Source organism: Oikopleura dioica, chromosome XSR (assembly GCF_907165135.1).
Source record: "Oikopleura dioica chromosome XSR, OKI2018_I68_1.0, whole genome shotgun sequence".
Classification (NCBI taxonomy): Eukaryota; Metazoa; Chordata; class Appendicularia; order Copelata; family Oikopleuridae; genus Oikopleura; species Oikopleura dioica.
The window spans coordinates 12,077,432-12,095,720 of record NC_137294.1 but is presented as its reverse complement, the minus strand read 5'-3'; the positions used below and the strand labels follow the sequence as shown (position 1 = coordinate 12,095,720).

The 18,289-nt window shown below is 37.4% G+C and overlaps 4 protein-coding genes and 1 long non-coding RNA gene across 5 annotated transcripts; 1 reads left to right on the top strand and 4 right to left on the bottom strand.

Moving 5' to 3' along the window:
- Positions 1-697: 697 nt before the first annotated feature.
- LOC145707276 (uncharacterized) lies at positions 698-1,307 on the bottom strand. The gene is made up of 2 exons (XR_014134742.1): positions 1,154-1,307; positions 698-988 (listed from the first exon to the last, which is right to left on the bottom strand). It is a non-coding gene; the product is annotated as an uncharacterized LOC145707276 (long non-coding RNA).
- A 142-nt stretch (positions 1,308-1,449) lies between these two features.
- LOC145707275 (uncharacterized) lies at positions 1,450-3,539 on the bottom strand. The gene is made up of 5 exons (XM_081784773.1): positions 3,354-3,539; positions 2,950-3,180; positions 2,626-2,899; positions 2,005-2,322; positions 1,450-1,786 (listed from the first exon to the last, which is right to left on the bottom strand). Exons 1-5 carry the CDS (start codon positions 3,466-3,468, stop codon positions 1,774-1,776), a joined length of 951 nt encoding a protein of 316 aa, XP_081640899.1. The 5' UTR covers positions 3,469-3,539; the 3' UTR covers positions 1,450-1,773.
- Positions 3,540-5,097: 1,558 nt separating this feature from the next.
- Positions 5,098-7,364, bottom strand: LOC145707945 (uncharacterized). The gene is made up of 9 exons (XM_081785539.1): positions 7,289-7,364; positions 6,970-7,144; positions 6,648-6,925; positions 6,506-6,608; positions 6,392-6,457; positions 6,174-6,248; positions 5,589-6,133; positions 5,437-5,551; positions 5,098-5,398 (listed from the first exon to the last, which is right to left on the bottom strand). Exons 1-9 carry the CDS (start codon positions 7,301-7,303, stop codon positions 5,217-5,219), a joined length of 1,554 nt encoding a protein of 517 aa, XP_081641665.1. The 5' UTR covers positions 7,304-7,364; the 3' UTR covers positions 5,098-5,216.
- Positions 7,365-7,398: 34 nt separating this feature from the next.
- LOC145708609 (putative oxidoreductase SAS2370) lies at positions 7,399-8,646 on the bottom strand. The gene is made up of 6 exons (XM_081786298.1): positions 8,486-8,646; positions 8,255-8,441; positions 8,138-8,211; positions 7,874-8,042; positions 7,600-7,829; positions 7,399-7,561 (listed from the first exon to the last, which is right to left on the bottom strand). Exons 1-6 carry the CDS (start codon positions 8,492-8,494, stop codon positions 7,448-7,450), a joined length of 783 nt encoding a protein of 260 aa, XP_081642424.1. The 5' UTR covers positions 8,495-8,646; the 3' UTR covers positions 7,399-7,447.
- Positions 8,647-9,146: 500 nt separating this feature from the next.
- Positions 9,147-10,145, top strand: LOC145709490 (uncharacterized). Its single transcript, XM_081787180.1, has 7 exons — positions 9,147-9,274; positions 9,372-9,453; positions 9,499-9,572; positions 9,614-9,684; positions 9,735-9,812; positions 9,876-9,955; positions 10,077-10,145. Exons 1-6 carry the CDS (start codon positions 9,210-9,212, stop codon positions 9,953-9,955), a joined length of 450 nt encoding a protein of 149 aa, XP_081643306.1. The 5' UTR covers positions 9,147-9,209; the 3' UTR covers positions 10,077-10,145.
- Positions 10,146-18,289: the final 8,144 nt, after the last annotated feature.

Genomic DNA, 18,289 nt, shown 5'->3' with positions numbered 1-18,289 from the left:
TTCGAGTATTTTACCTGTCAAATCTATTTTTAAATTTTGAAAAGATCATAAAAATATCTGAGCAGATGCGGAAGAAGCTCAAATTTGCGGCAACTAATCGGAATGAAGTATATATTACTACGAGATGTTTGACGCTCTCGCCGATTAGCTGGGCACCAAATAAAAAAGTAGATTTTGCCTTCTTAGTCACAATAATTGCAATCAAAAAGTATCAAAATAAAGCTCTGATAAGCTCTCTCAGGATCCTCACTCAGGTTTTTACAGAGGCTTTCAAAGGGAACCTGTGTAGAAAGCCTGAGTCAGGGTCTGAAAGATCTTTGATAAAAACCCGCGGCTTCATTAAAGATCTTTCTGACCCTGATTCAGGCTTTTACACAGGTTACCGAACCAAGCAAACCCTAACCCTATTAATAGGCTATTGGTTTTGTTGCTCTTTTAAAAGTGGTGGTTATTTTGAAAATAACCTCAATGGCGTAAGAGAAAAGAGCTGTTTTGTCTGACCTGGTAGACTTGTTCTTCTCTCTGGTGCATTTTGTAAATCTGGCGAAAGAAACAACAAAAAGCGAAGTAAGAGCAAGCCTAATTTGATCCAGCTCGACATCTGCTGAATTATAAATGCCTAGTCAATACCTAGTAAAGCACTGTTAACTTTTCCATTGCATACGTTTTCCAAAAACTTATTTTGAAATGGCTTGTTTATTGGACAAAAAATAGGAAATTTGTTTGTTTGATTTATTGAGCTTCAGATTCAAAAAGGGTCTTTTCATCAGTTCAGTTCGAAAGGTCTATTTTTTAGGTATGCGATTTTTAAGAGATTTTTTGATTGAAAAATTGAAAATTGGAAGATTCTAGGGAGGGTCAAGGGAGGAAGAAAAAAGAGAAGATTCACTTTTGAGAATTGAGGAATTCGGGGTCCATCTCCACTTTTCTCGTTTTTTCGTTGTAGAAGTAGCCTTTCTCTGCCAACTGCGAAACTGGTTCTGGAAGACTAGAATTTCGTTTATTCATTTATTATTTGAGTTTGAACTGAAAAAGGGAAAATAAAAGGGTCAGCATTTTAACGGGCTTTTCTCGTAAATTCGTTAAAATAGAGACCTTAATGAAGTATTTGCCCGTTAAAAAGGTGACCTCTTTTATTTGCGTTTTTTCTTACTAAAGAATGATGCGGCCAAGAATCTCGAAGGACTTAACTCGTCGTTGTTCGTAAAAATTCATTTTCCAGACTTTCACTTCGACGATTTCAAAATCGAACTGGTGGAGATCCCTGCTCCCTGCGCTTTTAAATCCCAATTATCATCGACGAGGAGCATGATTTGACTCAGCTTGTCTCTCAGCCCGAGATTCCCGCCCCGCCAAAATATCGGCTTGCGCTGTTTTTCTCAAAAGCAGTTGCATTCTGACGCATCAGCGCATTTTTTGTCATTTTTTGCTTTTTGCCATTTATTGTTAATTATTAATTTTAATGAAATTGAGACGTTTATTTGAGTTGAAACATGTTGATTTAGGAGTTGAAGGGTCGAGCAATTTTTCGTGAAAATAGCAAAATAAAAATTTAAGAAGCAAAGGCCTTCTGGTCGTGCAGGACTTGATTGAAGATCTCCATTTCGTAGGAAGTGAAGCAGTTCTCGGCCTGGTTCGCTGGCGGCGTCGGAGGTGGTGTCGGCCGCCCGTTCCTGGTCGACGCGGCTGGCTCGCCAGTTCGTTTGGAAAGAGCAGAAACGGAAGTCAGAAAGGAGTTGTCACGTGTTCGCCGAATTTGAGCGATGGTGTCTTCTATTCTCCGCGACTATGGAAGATGATTATATTTTTATATTTCAAACATAAAAATTAAAATAATTTAATATAAATAATTTTATTTAAAATTTATTGTATTTATTATAATAAAAAAATTATTAGATAAAATTAAATAAAATGATTAATTTGTTTAAAAATGTCTTTTTATTTTTGCTTTAATTTTTCACATATTTATTCAAAAATAATTATTTAAAAAGTTTCTAAACTAACCCTTTTGACTTGAGTTTTTCGGGAAAAGTCCTCCCTGGCGCCGATTTTCGCTTGTATTTTTGAAGTTGTGTTTTCCCTTTGATCGTCAGCTCGTTTGCGTTTTGCTCTTTTCTCGGCCTTCCTGGTCCTCTTTTCACAGTTGTTTCCGACTTCCGTGGTCTTCCTGGTCCTCTTTTTACCGGGGCGGAGGAGACTGGAAGAGTTTTCGAAAGTCCGATCGATTTTCTTGCTTCTTTCTTTTCAGGAGTTGTTTCTTTCTCGATTTTTGGGACGATGCTGTTTTCGAATAATTCTTCATTTATTGGTATTTCCTCAATCCTACGAATAGATATGTTATGGAAAGGAAGCCGCAAAGCAGCTTAGCCAAAATCAGGGCAAAACCAAAAATGGAAGGGATTTTCTGAATCAGGGTTTTTATTGGCCAGTAGGTCAAATACAGCAATCTTATTGGTAGTTTAAAAATGCAATTCCATCTTTTTTGGTTTAGTCCTAAAATCATGTTGCCGGATGGATTTTTGAAAAGCCGCTCCGCGGTTTCGACGAGTAGAAAAGCCGCTACGCGACTTTCAATCAAAGCTATTATAAAAGAAACCCTATGTAAGATTCTCGTTAAAAACTCACGAAGAATTCGGCGCTTCTTCCAGGTCGGGTATAATGTCGTCAAGGCTTGGTGGCTCCTGTGAGTTCTCTTCTTGACTCTCCTCTTCTTCCGGAACGACTGAGATCTTTTCTGTTTGAATTGGTTTCTTGTTTTCGTTGATTTCGCGGAGCTTCGAATTGAGCGAGTCTGGAGTCGGGCTGCGGCTGCGCGAAGGCGACCAGCTTTGAATCGAGATTTTTCGCGTTGTTTCTTCGTTGTTGTAGTTGTAGGTTTCCTCGACGAGGGATTTCCAATCTGAATTGATTGGTTACTTTTCGATTTTGCCCATTAAAATTATGAATTACCTAGAACAGGTTCTTCGTTCTTTTTAATTGGGTCGGTTTGAACTCCGACTTCTTCTTTTTCCACTTCTGGCGGCTTGTTTTGAACTGCCACGTTTTGGACTCGCGTTTCCTTGGTTTTCGATTCTTCTTTCAGTTCGTCCCAAATGCACTCCAGCTCGTCGAAGGAGTTGAAAAGGCCGGAGACAGACACTTTCAGACGATTCCATTTTTGGAAGAAGATTTTCTCTTCTTCTAAAAACCGCTTTATTTTTTGGGAGAGAAGATTTTTATAATTTATTTCGAAGATTTTTGAAATATTTTTTAAAGTTTTTGAATAATATTTTCAAAAAAAAAAATTTTAAAAAATTATTGATGATTTTTTTGAATTTTTTTTTTTGAAAAAAAAGGAATTTCATTTCTCAAACCTGGGATAAAGCTAGAAGCGGCGATTTTCAAGTCCGCCATAAATCCCAAAATCTTCTCTTTCTCGGCTTTTCTCTTCTGCAGCAACTGGTGTCCATCAAGCCAAGAACTGTTCATTTTGGGGAGCTCCTCTTTTTAGCGAAACGTTAACTTTGAAATTTGAAATTTCGGTTTTACGGTCGAGCGCTTTCGCGGCCCCGCGGCCACCTGCTCAAGCGATAGAATCAGCCAAACTTTTTTCACACTTGTTCAATGAGCTCATAGACGGTTCAAACAGTTAGTCTGCCGCTTGTAATGGGGATAAAAATGAAAATTTTCAAAAATCAAATTTTCGGGTAGAACCAATTTTTGGAAAAGATTTTTATGGAAAGGGTTTTGATTGGCCGGTATGCCAAATACAGCAATCTTATTGGCTATCCGAAAATTCACTTCCAAAAATTGGTTTAGTCCAAAATTTCAACGTTTAATTGATTTTAGCTGATCCCGTCTGTTTTTTCAAGTCTTTCATAGGGTGTTATATCTGATATATTAAGATTCCTCGTGATCTGAGGATCATTTTGATGTATTACATGACACATTTATGAAAATCTATCCCTGAAATTTTACCCTTCGATAATTGCATAAATGCATGTAATTTATACTTAGCGTAAAAATTATTAATTTTTTCGACTTTTCAATAACATCGAAATAAGACATACAAGGGATCTATCGAAAGCTTAGAATGTGCTGATTCTAGTGCTGTAACCGCACTAGATTTTTGAACAAAATGTTGGCGCTAGAGAGCATTTAAATTCCAAAAAACGCCAAAAATGGCCCCAATCGGTTGTTCTTAAGAAAATTTATTAATTACTTGACCAAATCATTTCTCTGTACTAGACATTAAGGATGAGGCTTTGGTCTTTCTAAATCTAGTCGCAGATGGTGTCTATCTAAGCCCAAATCGGCTAAATTTCGAGTCAAAGATGACCTAAAATGGCGTATATTGAAATTCTCGAACTTTGGCCCCTCCTAGTGGTACGTTTGCAGTGAGCAAAAAACTTGGTCGACACTGGTTATGTCGCCGAATGTCGCCGAATGTCGCCGAATGTCGCCGAATGTCGCCGCCTATTTTTTAAACCAGGATTTTTTGAAGGAAAACTGGTTTTTAACCTAGGACTTTCAAAACTAACTTGTTCTAGAACTGTTTTGGCATAATTTCGAGACAAGGAAGCGCTCCGCGCAATTTGTGGTAGGAAACTCACTGGTTGGGCTGGACACACTTCTATTGCCGCGCCTCCTACTATTTCCGCCTTTTTCGGTTCTAGAACAAGTTTGTTTTGAAAATTTGAGCCAGAAAACAATTTTTCTTTCATAAATCCTATTTTTTGAAAAAAAATGGCGACATTCGGCGACATTCGGCGACATAACCAGTGCGCCCCAAAAACTTCTCTGTACTAGAGAATAGCGGATAGCACCTGAGCTTTCCGTAGAGCTATTGTACGCCCAAATTTATAAGCGCAAATCGGCTGAATTTCCAGTCAAAGATGGCCAAAACGGGGGGGGAGAGATCCCTTAAGCTCAAAGCGACCACTTCTAACCAGCTCGATTTTGGGAGGTGTCTGGAACCGACAAATAAATTTCGACAAATTTTGCGTGCGCGGCTACTCGGCTGCTGATTGGCCGATTCGCCGAATCAAGGCTTCTGATTGGTTGAAGATTTCCACGCAAAATTTTTTTTGACGATTCCAGACACCTCTCCCTCGATTTCAAATGGCATCAATATGGCAATACGGCAAGTTTTTTACTGGAGAGCCAATATTCTTATTGCAAAAAATTGAATTTATTTTATTTAGTCACCAATACAGCAGTTTTTAATAATAAAGAATTCAAAACTTTTCTTTTTTAACGATTCTCGTCAGATTATATCGTATGTAGACCATGTTATTCTTCCCGACAAATTTCATTGTTTGCTTATCGTCTTCGAGAACACTCGTTAAATCGACCGTATTTCTTATTTTCCCAAGTGGAGGGTCGATTTCTTCTGCTATTGCAGTGAATGAATCCTGCCCTACATGACATTAAAAAGAATAAAAAAAGACTTAAAACCTGGTGATCCAATCTTCAAAATGAATTCAAAAACACCGAGAGAGTCATTTTTTTCTCTTTGAAAAGAAATAGAGTATCCGCAGAATTCTCCTTCAATTTTGTCAAACATCCAGAACTGAAAATATGAAGCTAATAGATTTATTTTCTTGAACCTTCAAATTGATTTGAAGATGACCACAGAAAAGCATTTTGCAGACTTCTTGAAGATGAGTTTCGCCCATTATAGGTCGAGGTCCTCCGGCCTTTTGCGACTTGTCAGGCCCAGAGTAATGGCCAAGACCATCAAGTGGAGTGAGTTTTCTTACAAAATCCGCAACCAAGTTTGATTTTCGTCCAAATGTTCCAACCCATTTTGGATTATCCTCATCAAGTATCCCCTCTTGATCTATGATTTTCTTCTTGAGCAGTAAATTTTCGTTTGTTTGTTTCTCTAAATTTCCTTCTAGCATTTCAATATGCCTTCTTAATTTGTCGATTTCATCTTCAGTCTTTTCATTCCCGTATTCACGATCAACAGTATCATCAATGAGCATATGTTGAAAAATTTTCTCTTCTTTCAGCACGATTGCATTTTTTGGCCTCATCTCTTTTCTCGCTGATAGACATTTCTCCAAAAATTTTTGATAAGGAACGAATTCTTCAGCATCAGTGCGAAAATCTTTGATATCTCTTCTTCGTCCAGCCACAATATTTTGCCCTGAATTTCTTTGATAGATGTGTTTAGATAAATCTCTTACTTATTTCAAATGGAATATTTGCTTTTATTTTGTTTTCTTCGGGATAAAAGGCATGATGAAGTGTTATTATTTCCTTCGATGAGGTCACAAATGAACTTTTATTTTATATTTATATTATATTATTTATATTATTATCTATTTATTATTTATTATTATTCCTTATTATTTATTATTATATTTTATATTTTTCATATGAGATGAGTATTTAAACCTTCCCTGTATTACAAGAGCAAGTCCCCAGACATCAATGCTTGGAGATTTTTTGCGTTCATTCATAAGACATTCTTAAAATTCAAACAATGTCCTTCTGTTATAAAATAAGCATTTTAAACCTGGAGTTGAGTACATCTCGGTAGACAAAATAGTTCCCGAAGTAGCAGAAGTGATCGTTATTGTTGAGACCTCGCGGGCACTGCCGAAATCTCCAAGTTTAATCTGAAGAATAAAGTACTTTATTTCGAATGATTTTCTTACAGTTTTTTCATCACTCGATATAAAAACATTTGCTGGTTTGATATCAAGATGAAGAACACTTTTCTCGTGGCAATAAGCAACAGCTGAAACGAGTTGAACACTTAGATTTTTGATTTCAGGAAGAGAAAGGAAGTTTCCTGCTGTAAGTCGTTTTGCTATCATGTCTTTAACACTTCCACCATCGAGACTCTCCATGACGATGAAACTCATCCTTGTGTAACACCACGATGGTTTCTCTGCTCCGATGAAATCAATGAATTTCACAATATTTCGATGATCTGATCATAATTTTTTTAATTGATCCACAAAATAAATTTGTTACCGAGAGATTTAAGTTCCTTTGCTTCTTTTTCCGCATTGTCGGCTGTTATCTCCCGGGTTAAATAAAATCCTTTGATTTTTACGCGAGATGAAGTTCGTTGATCAATTGCATTCACAACGCCAGCTTTCAGTTCTCCAAACTCCTGGTCGTCCTCGATCACGAACTGCTTGTTTTTCTTGAAAGAGATTTTAGATTTTTTTCTTTAATTAAAATTTTCTTCTGATGATCATCTTTAAAAATAAATAAAATTTGTGAATAAGAAAATTTGTGCATTTTTATTGGATCATATAAAATAAATTGTTTATTTAAAAATCTCTGCCAGGTATTTCTTCATCTTACATTCCTATCTACCGTATTGGCTCAGACAATCTTAAAAATTTTATTCTGTAAGTTTTATAAGATCAGGAGGCTTGTCGAATCCGCTTTGCATTGCTAAGACTATTTATTCAGTTAATTTTATGTATGTGAGGAAGAGAATCTACATCATTAAAAATGGATTTTTCCATGGACAGTCTTCACCACGCCCCCCATGGATGATGATCTTCTGACCTGTCAGGCTTGGTGTTTTTGGATCCACACACGTCCAGATTGTCTTATTTACTCGTTTTATATTCTGTTGAGAATAAATACCTGAGCAATCTCTTCAGGTTTTATGATTCCAGCTAGTGGCTGCTTCTCTCCTTCGATCTGCATCAAAGTAGGTCGCATTTCCTCGGGAATTCCCGTGGTCTCCCAAATCTCAGTATCGGTCACTGCTGGATGAATTGTGTTAACTCTTATTCCGTCTGCCGCCAAATTTCCAGACAAAAGTAAAGCAGCATGATCTGTTGCAGCTTTTGTAATTGAAACCGGGAAATAATCTTTGTTGTAAATAATTGGATTTGAGTGTTGTATGAATATTTACTGTTTGTGCGTATGACTGTTGACAATGCAGATATGATAACGATGGACCCTTTGCTTTGTTTCAAAAAGGGAAGAGCCGCTTGGATCAAAAACACAGGAGCTTTAATATTCATGATTATATTTTTGTCGAGAATTTCTTCATCAATGTCCTCAATGTTTCCAAAGGCAGCAGAAAAAAGGTTCTTTTTTAAATTAAATTTTCATGACCCCTCACAGGATCAGAGTAAAAATCGTTGGGGAGGTCCTTAAGTAGATAAACCTTTCCTGCACTTGCGTTATTAACCAGAACATCAAGCCTTCCGAACTGTTCGATTGTCTCCGTCACCAGTTTTGAGAGCTCTAAACTTATATTTTTCTCTCTTTTTCATTTCAGTTACCCTACCTGAGATCTTTGTAAGATCAAGCTGAACAATATGTGTTCCAGCTGCACCAAGTTGAATGCATTCGTCACTAACTTTCTTCAATTTTTCAAGGTTCCGTCCATGAAGTGTAATGTTAAATCCTTTCGAGGCAAATAGTCTTGCAGCAGCAGCACCTATCCCACTGGAGCTTCCAGTAATTATGATGCTCTTGAAATATTTTTTCCTCATCTCGTTTATATAATCTCTATTACCTTGGCCATTCTTTAATTTACGAACGTTTGCTCTAACAATTCTTCAGAGTCAAGAGCCTGATATTTTTCTCGCGCATTGCTGCTGAAATTTGCTCACATTGATTTATTTTCTCATTTTATAAGCCACCGTTATCGCATTTGCATTCAGGAATGTAAATCGTCGCATAATCAAAAACAAATTAATACAGTGTATTCAGCGTTTAGTTCATCCCTACGATTACAAAAATTAGCACAATAAATTTCCATAAATTCACAAAACTGTATTTTTTCTGATGCAAAATTGACGGAGAATTTCATCTCTAGTGTCAGAATAAAAAAAATATTATCTTGGTCGAATAAATGAATTTCTAAAGGTTAAAAATTGGCGCAAACTACCCGCGCAATCTAGTGTACGCCTCAAAGCATCTTGTTTCTTTCAAATTTTAGTTTCAATAATCTTTCGCTCATAAATGATGAGAGTCAAGTACTACGAATGCCAATAATAAGCGCATTCTCAGCCTGTTCAATCACTGTTATACATACTCCTCTATGTTGTCAGTTTAAGAATAAGAATTCATATTTATTTGTCAGACGAGCAAACTTTTGATAGCTAGGAAAAGCATTCCTACGACTAGAAGCTCAATAAATCATGTTCAATGCAAATATATTTTAATAGTGAAGCATGAGAGTTGACCTCGTATCATAGTGACCATTTTTTCGAGATAGAACGCCACAGATTTAAGAAATGGCAGAAAGCAAGAAATCTGAAGAATCGAAACTCGAACAAGAAGAAAAGAAAGAACAGGATATTTTAGGCTTTTAAAGTTAAGAGAAATCTAAAACTTTCAGAAGAAGGGAATTTATTAAATCCTTATTCATATTCTTGACTTCGAAAAACCAAATAAAGAGCACCACCTCCTTACACTGAACAAACAACAGTAGAAGCGCAAGTCGTGACAACTCAGCCACAGTATGTTATCACTACCCAGGTATATCGGACAACAACAAGGAAAATTGAAAAAGGAGAATTCTAGTACGCGCAGAAGAGCTGGAAAGTCGACTACCGAAGTTTGAGTTGGTGTGATGGACATTGCTGCTCCGCTTTTTGGTTTTTAAAAATTTTAGGACTTCAAATTTTCAAGTTTTCAGGTGTCCTTGCTGCGCGCATGGGAGCGTCTCGCAAATGAGTGGCGGCGGATATGGAGGACCCTGTTGCTTGCGTAAGTTTGATTGCTTTTTCTTTTTGAATAAACAAGCTTGAATTTTGAAGGATTTTGCTTTGGATTCATCGCGGTCTTTTTCCTCGTCGAAGAACGCGAGCGTATGCGCCAAAGTCAACAAATAACAGGTAGTATTGCTTCCTGAGACAAAAAAAAATGCTTCAGTTCTGCAAATTTCAAATTATTTATAGATCCGCCTGTTGGTTGCTGCACTGTCTTCTGGTGCGAGTCTTGCATTTTGGCATCTATGCTGTATGAAGTCGGTCATTAGCTGGGGTCGAAAGACTGTGTAGAAAACCTGAGTCAGGATTTGGAGGCGGCACTGCTTTATTAAAGCACCATCAAACCCTGACTCAGGTTTTCTACACAGGTTTTCGAGTCCTGGTCGCTAGAAAGTTTGCACAAAATTCCTTTTTAATAAAAAGATTATTTGCTTATTTTCAATAAAATGATTTGCCAAATTCGTAAAAGAAAAATTTTAATAATGCTGAAAAATGATCTTATTAACAGTAGAATTAAAGATGCTGTCAGAGTCAGGAGAGGAGAGTTCCCGTGACGCAAACTGAGCCGAAAAGGCTGGGTCTTATTTTTGAGTGATTTTGTGTTCATGTGCGCAGCGGATCAATATCAATCCAGGCTATTTTTAGAAAAGAGCGTGATACAAATTACACTCTTAATTGGTCTATAAGACTTTCGGCTGATTTTTTCGTTCGTTAATACACTGACACCCTTATTTTAACAAAACCATTTCATCAAAAAAGCCGAAAGAATTCTATCAAGCTCTATTTTTGGTCTTCCTCGCCAATTTCTTGAGAAAGTCCAACTTCGCGCCGATTTGCTGTTGCCAAATCCGCTAAAAGGGTGTCTCTTTTCCGTTATCACCGATCCTCGCTCCACAGTTTCCCAGGAAAGCATCAACACTAGAAATTGAGCAACAAAAGCGAGTTCCATTCAAACTCAGTTTTAAGCCTTTTTCCGAAGTTTTCCAATAATTGGATATTTTGGGCAACACAAATTTATAGTTCCGGAACTACGTCGACCCCTTCTGTTTTGATTCTTTAATTTTCGCTTAGCCAAAACAAAAGAGTCCCGGTTTGAAGAGAGACGGGCGGGATTAAAAACGCAAAAATCGGAAATCGTCAGCGCATTTGCCGAAATCGGTACTCCTTGTTGATTTTTTGCTATTTTTGCGCGACTTTTTGATTGAAATCGAAAGACCATAAAATCAAGATGAGTTGATGCAGAAGGAATAAAAATTTAACGCTAGTGAGTTGGTAAAATGTCTTCTGCTATGTTAGTTATTCAAGTTATTTCACCCACTTCTTCATTTTAAAGGGGTAAAAGCATAATGCTCCGAACTCCATCCGCCAGAGGGCGCTCGGAAAAAGAGGTGGAAGATCGGAAAAGACGTTGAAGAGCGCTCTTTGCAGGGAGCCGGAGGAGAGTGCGCTGAGGAGCGCCTAGGGAGAACCTCCGGAGAGTACACACCGGGTGAGCAAGTACGGAAGGGACCTCATCCCAGCGTGAAATGTGTCAATCTTTATTCAAACACCGCTATCATTTCTGATCGCGTAGTACCCCTGAATGAGCTTAATTTCGGTAAACTGAATTTTCACGCTCATATTTTTGAAATCATTAAAAACTTAAAAATCATTTTTAGAGTGAAATTTTGCGCTGAATCTAAATTAAGGGTCAAAAACACTAAATTTCGATGATAAGGTTTAAAAAGCAGAACTCTCAGGCTCAGGGTCTAGGAACCACCAATCTACGACCACTTATCATCGATCACAAGGGAAGGGCTTTTGGTCCTATTTTATACGTAGAGTCTCATCGGTTTCGACAGAGGCGGGAAACAAACCGATCGAAAAGGTTCATTTTATAGCTCTGATTTGAAAAAATCGGAATATACTTCAAGTCAGGCGCGAAATAAGGTCAACGATTTCTTTCAATTCCGTAAAATCCATATTCTGCTCGAAAAGACCTTTCTTCTGATACATATATGTCCAAAGAAATAACGCTATCACTCTTAATCGCCTCTTGAATTGATAATAAAGTTGATACTAGCATGGGTAGAACAATAATATCCCCTCCGCCCCTGCTGTGCTCACTCCCAGGTGTTACGCTCGATTAGCGTATTTAAGTCTTATCGCCAACTCATCAGTTCTCCCAATGTTCGGAGGACTCAGAGTCCTCCGCGCACCTTGCGCCCTCATGCGAGAAGAGTTCGGAGCATTGTGCTCGACATCCATTTTAAACCCTGGAACACCATACATTCTTGGAATCAGCGGAAAAATCTAGAATCAAGACCCTTTTTGTTTCTTAAAAATCACTTCCGGCTACGATTCTAGAGCCGGAAGTTGGTGAGATTTGTAGGAAATTCATGCGTGTGACATACCAAATTAAAGCTTAGAACATTTCTAGTAATTTGGAAAAAGACTTCAACCGAACCGCGGCCAAACTAACCGGTAAAAAATGAAGAAAATTTCATTAATTTATGCCTCTTTTCATGATTTTAGCGATCGATCTGACCGGGGTTGAGACTTTTTTCTAATGAATTGATTATAAGATGACTCAGAATTTTCTGGGCTTTAACTTGATAGGTCACATTTTATCTTAACTGCTAAATTTCGTCAACTTCCGGCTCTAGAATCGCAACCGGAATTGATTTTCGAAAAACTAAAAGGTCAAGTTTCTAGATTTTTCTCACTGATTCCAAATATATATGGTGTTCTGGGCATTTCATTGAAAAATGGGAGAAATAACTTGCACAACCTTAAAAAAGCGCGTCAACTGTCTCGACAGATCATGCAAATATTCCCTAATAAACGAAATGGTCAGAACTATTACTCGATATTTCAGTCAGGGCTAAGTACAGACAAGATTTTGTTCTCTATGACTACCTCTAACTTATAATAGTCTCTTTGAAGCTTCCTAAGAAGCTCTAAGGGGCTGGCGTCAGGAATCGACACAAAAATTTCGACATATTTTGCGTGGGTGGATACTCGGCTGCTGATTGGCCGTTAAGCTCAATCCAAACTTTTGATTGGTTGGAAATTGTCACGCAAAATTTGTCGGAATTTTTATTCCGCTCTAAATACAAGTGTATTTAAATATTTACAAATTATTTTAATAATTTTTATTCATCTATTATCTATCTGAGCTCAGCTCAGCGCAGGTCAGTTCCAACCTCAACTGAGCAAAGATTCAATAATGCGAAAATTCGATTTTCAACTTTAAATGTTAAAAACGCCAAAAGTAAAATTCTCGCTCTGGGTCTTCACTAATGAATAGAAAGTTTTCCGGCGTGGCAAATTCCGTGCTTTGGGCTGGGCTATCCTCCTTACGTAATTTCCGCTGCGGCGGCAAACACCAAACTTTTCTAATTTTTCCCCAAAAAACGAAAATGCTGCGAATATTTTTACTAGGCTACATTTTTCTCAACATCGGAGTGTTCAAGACAGAGGATGGGGTTCCCAACTTATTTGCCCAAAAATAAGACAGCTTTTGTTTTCCGAAAACACGGGTCTAGTTGCTCCGTTTTTGATCGTTTGATAATTCTAGTTCTAAAAACACTAACGAGCGCTAATTTGACTCGTTAGAAATTATTGGCTTTTGAAAAATGATTATTTTTGACCTGCAAACAAAACTAAACTGCTTTGATCAAATTAGATTATTTGCCTTCTTCTGAAATTAAGCTTTCTTTTTCAGGAATGCTTTATTTAGCAACCAAATCGTGAAGATAGAAGATTTAATTATCAGGGAAAGAGTTACTTTACTAGAAAAATTAAGGGTTTCAGAACGAAGCTTTTTACGTTATCATGAGTTGTCATGATTCTATCGATTTTCCAGGTGATACCCTTATTTTTTAACCTTTAGAGAAGCCTAACTAATGATTTATCTGTTTTTTGTCGCATAAAATAAGGGTATCACTTTATTATGAGTTGATGATTCTATCGATTTTTCTGTAAAATTAACCAAGTGATACCCTTATTTTCTACTCTTTAGGGAAGCCTAACTAATGATAGATAAATCTTCTTTTATTGTGAAAGAGAATAAGGGTGTCACTTTATTATGAAGCTGTTATCATGAGTTGTCATGATTCTATCGATTTTTATGTGAAAATTAGCCAGGTGATACCCTTATTATCAACCTTTAGAGAAACCTAACTAATGATTAATCTGTTTTTGTCGCATAAAATAAGGGTATCACTTTATTATTAGTTGACGATTCTATCGATTTTTCCGTAAAATTAACCAAGTGATACCCTTATTATTTAATCTTCATGGAAGCCTTACTAATGATAGATTAATCTTCTTTTATTGTCAAAGAGAATAAGGGTGTCACTTTATTATAAAGCTAGAATTAAAGGGAACCTTGCAAAGTGTTTGCTGTGGAGTTTTGTCAAAGTTTCAAGCTATTTTCTCATGCTTTGCGGAATCAATGAAGTCACCCGTGCAGGAAAGCAAATTTTCAGAGCCGGCTTCATACTTTTAATCGTTCTTGTGCTCCCTTTCGCCGCGATTTATTTGCTCGAAAAAGCGAGCTCCCTTCAACGTGTGCTTGATCTTTCTTTCGCTATTTTCGTCGCTTCGCAATTCAAAATGCCGAGGTATTTACAAAACGGAAAAGACAGCTAAACAAGCCGCAATCCACTTAATTAATCTTTTAGGAAAACAATTGAATGCATCCTGCCAGGTGGGGCTCGGCAACCTGTGTTGAAAACCTGAGTCAGGGTCTGAAAGATCTGAAAAGCCCCTGACTCAGGTTTTCCACTCAGGTTGCTGAGCCCAGCTGCAAGGATTGTATGTCTTTATTCACACGCTGCTGCTCACTAGTCTGTGCTCGGCAACCTGTGTGAAAACCTGAGTCAGGGTCCTTAAAATTGAAAAATATTTTTCAGGACCCTGACTCAGGTTTCTGCTCAGGTTGCCGAGCTCAGTCACCAGTGGTCCGAAATTGCCGTTAATTCCACCAGAAAATGGTTTGAAATTTAACTCGCTGGCTCACTTGATTAACATAATCGCACATGAATAGTCGATGTGTTGATTTTTGTTTTTCATTTGCATTTTTAATTTCAAACCGCTTGAAAAAGACTCGTTTTTACAAGGATTTGCGCAGGTCTTGCTTGCTCTGTTCATTCAATTCGTGTGTGGGCTCGGCAACCTGTGTCGAAAACCTGAGTCAGGGTCCTGAGAAAGCTTTTTCAATTGATTTTGAAAGCGGTTTTGCAGATTTTTCTTAAAAACTCGAAAAATTTCAAAATCAATTGATTAAAATTCTTTTTCTGGACCCTGACTCAGGTTTTTACACAGGTTGCCGAGCTCAGTATTGCGTCGATCGAGCTGAATCACGTGAAATTCAAGTCGGAGCCGATTTCGACCCAAACTGAGCCAGACGGCATTTTACACGATTGGTAAATCTCGATTTTTTGTTCATAATTTTTTTAAATTTATTCAGCGATTTTGAGAAGAGTTAGAAGGAAGCGCGTATTTTCGGGAGATGATGCCCGGCGCGCAGTTCGTGTGCCGAAACAGCTTGTCGATTCTGTAGTCGATTGACTGAAATAAACTTTTAGAATTTTGAAAATTCGGTTGGACTCGCTTATTGTTCTAGCGCGCGCGACAAATTCGATAAAGCGCAAAATTCAGACTTTATTTTTACGCTCATATCCTCCGCACCAATTTGACAAGTCGACTCATTATTCACCCAGTAAATTATAACCAGAAAAGCTTTTGAAGCCCCTGCCTCAGGTTTTGTCCACAGGTCTCCAAGCCCAAGAGCAGGCAGATGAGGGACTCCCTGATTGAAATTTGCTTCAAGTCATATTTCTTCGCTATTTTATCATCAAGTTATTCATGGTAATATTCCTAGTCAAAATTCAATTGATAAGTAGCTTTTTCCGATTTATTGAAAATGAAAAAGTCAAAAACAAGTTGACAAAAGAGCAGTTATGGTGCCCTTTTCTCTTTTCTAGAGAAGATTTTAACGAAATTGACATGACTCTCGACAAAGTTAACTCTTTTCTTCGGGAGGTGTCTGGAACCGACAAAAAATTTCGACAAAATTTGCGTGGTAATTTTCAACCAATCTGAAGCCTGGATTCAGCTCACCGGCCACTCAGCAGCCGAGTAGCCGCCCACGCGAAATTTGTCGAATTTTTTTGTCGGTTCCAGACGCCATCCCCTTTTCTTCCTTTAAGAAAGCCGCTCGCGGCTTCGTTTTAAAAGCCGCTACGCGGCTTTTCAATTAAGATCTTTCAGTCTGACCCTGACTCAGGTTTTCTACACAGGATCGCTTCTTTTAATTGAAAAAACTCAATCTCTTATCGCCATTTTTTCTTAAGAAAACCGGAGTTTCTATGAAGTTTACAAAAATAGTAAAAAAGTTGGATCGTGAAAAGTCCTTTCCGAAAAGTGATTCTTTCCAAAATAGAAAATCGAACGTGGAACATTTTCCGAATTTCCTGTCCGAGTTCGTGTTACGGGCTGATCCCTGCTTTCCGACCGTTGAGAACAACGCAAACAAACTCTGCTTCAAACAAAGCGTTTTCTTTTCTGGAGAGAAATAGGGATTAGAAAGACCCAATTCGAAATTGTTGTTGGGCGCGGCCAAAATATGTTTTGCCTTTTTCGCTTTTCGAATTTGATTTTTGAAATTAAAGACTGTTGTTGTTCTCCGAAAATGCTCCGAAGCTGAAAAAATGATAAAAGACCGTAATTCCAATTAATTGGTCGATCTGCGGCCTTTTCTCAAAAAAGAGAACAGTGATGGAGCTTTTCGAAAAAGCAGCGAGGTGTGCCACAATTGAATAGATAGCCACCGGTGCGGCCGTCCAAACGACCAAACACGTATCGACCGCCTCATTTACCACTTGCGGCTCGTTGCATTGATTCAATTAGAGCATCAAAAAAATGAAGAAAAGAGGCCATTTTTGAAGCTCTGAAATTAATTCCTAGCTAGAAATAGATGAGTCATGGTTGGAATATTGAAAAGTCGCGAAGCGGCTTTTGAAAACGAAGCCGCGTAGCGGCTTTGCCAAGAATACCAATTCAAATGACACTAAGTATTTCAAATTCTAGCGAAGCCGCTCCGCGGCTCAACTTCTTCAAAAGCCGCGCAGCGGCTTCGCTAGAATTAAAAAAACTTACATTTTAATTGGTATTTTGGCAAAGCCGCTACGCGGCTTCATTTTCGAAAAGCCGCTCCGCGACTTTCAAGAATCCTGACTCAGGAAATTGAAAATTGTTAAATTAACAAAAAGAAACAAATTATAGTTTGAAATTGTCAATTTATCCGTTAGGGTTAAAGTTTGTCAGGGAACAAAGAATTTCTAGTGCTAATGACGCAATCTTTTGAAAAGAAAAACTTTCACATGATGAAGCGGGTTTTTGGGGGTCATTGACGAGACGGGTACTTTGTTGGGTTGTACGCACGTGGGAGCTGAAAGACACCACATGTGGGCTCAATTCGCTGCCAAATTGTCAGATTTCTTACCCGAGAGCAGTCCATGCCCAGGAAGATTAAGGGAAGCAGCTGGAATATCAACGGCACGTGAGCGAAAGTCATCAGCACGAGGCAAATCGTCAGTTCTCGCGGAGTCCCTTGCACTTTGAAAAAGACTTCGACAAAAAATAGGGAAAAAAGAAAACAGAAAATATTTTTATTTTTTAATAAAATATAATATTTAATAAAAAAATTAATATTATTTTATAAAAATATTTTTAATAAAAAAATAATAAAAAATGATATTTATTTTTTTAACAAAATTATTTTTAATAAAATATTATATTTAATACAAAAATAAATATTATTTTATTAAAAAATTAATAGTAATAAATTAATAAAAAATAATACTATTTTTTATCAAAATTAATTTATATTAAATTTAATTTATTTAATGTTTAATAATTTAATAATTTAATATTTTTAATAATATTAATATTAATCTTTTAATTTAACAAGTCATGCCTGTGGCCGATTCGTCGACAATTTTGATCGACATGACTGGAATTGACAGAATAGTGACCATCAGAAAGAGCTCCGTCAGCGCAAACATTTCCAAACCTGAAAATTGAAAATTGTTATGTAATTGCCGAAATTAGCCTTGTTGAAAATACCTTTGCTGGAAAGGACCCAATAACATCTGTAGCCGGAGAGCGCGGAGAGCACAACGAGAACATCGTACGCGAGAATGATTCTTTGGATCCATTTCCACTCCGTCAGGTCTTTTCAAAGGGCGCATTTATTGGCAAAACAATTACAGCTCATTTACATAATTAAACTTGAAAGAGATTTGTTTCCTAATTGCTACAAAGAATCCCTTGTTATCAGTTATCTAACATAGATTAGTCCTTCTTTCTTTGTAGCTCTTTTCAAGTCTAGTTTTACAAGCTATTCATGGAGAACTAGTCGAGATCTTCAGACCTGAGCTCGGTTCAGAACCTGTGTGAAAAACCTGAGTCAGGATTTTGTTGTTTTCATCCAATGAAAATGATAATTTCGGCCAATCTGCTTAGCGGCTTTTTTATTTAAAATTTTCAAATCCTGACTCAGGTTTTTAACACAGGCTTACACAGGACACTTATCCTATTGACACTTAAACCTT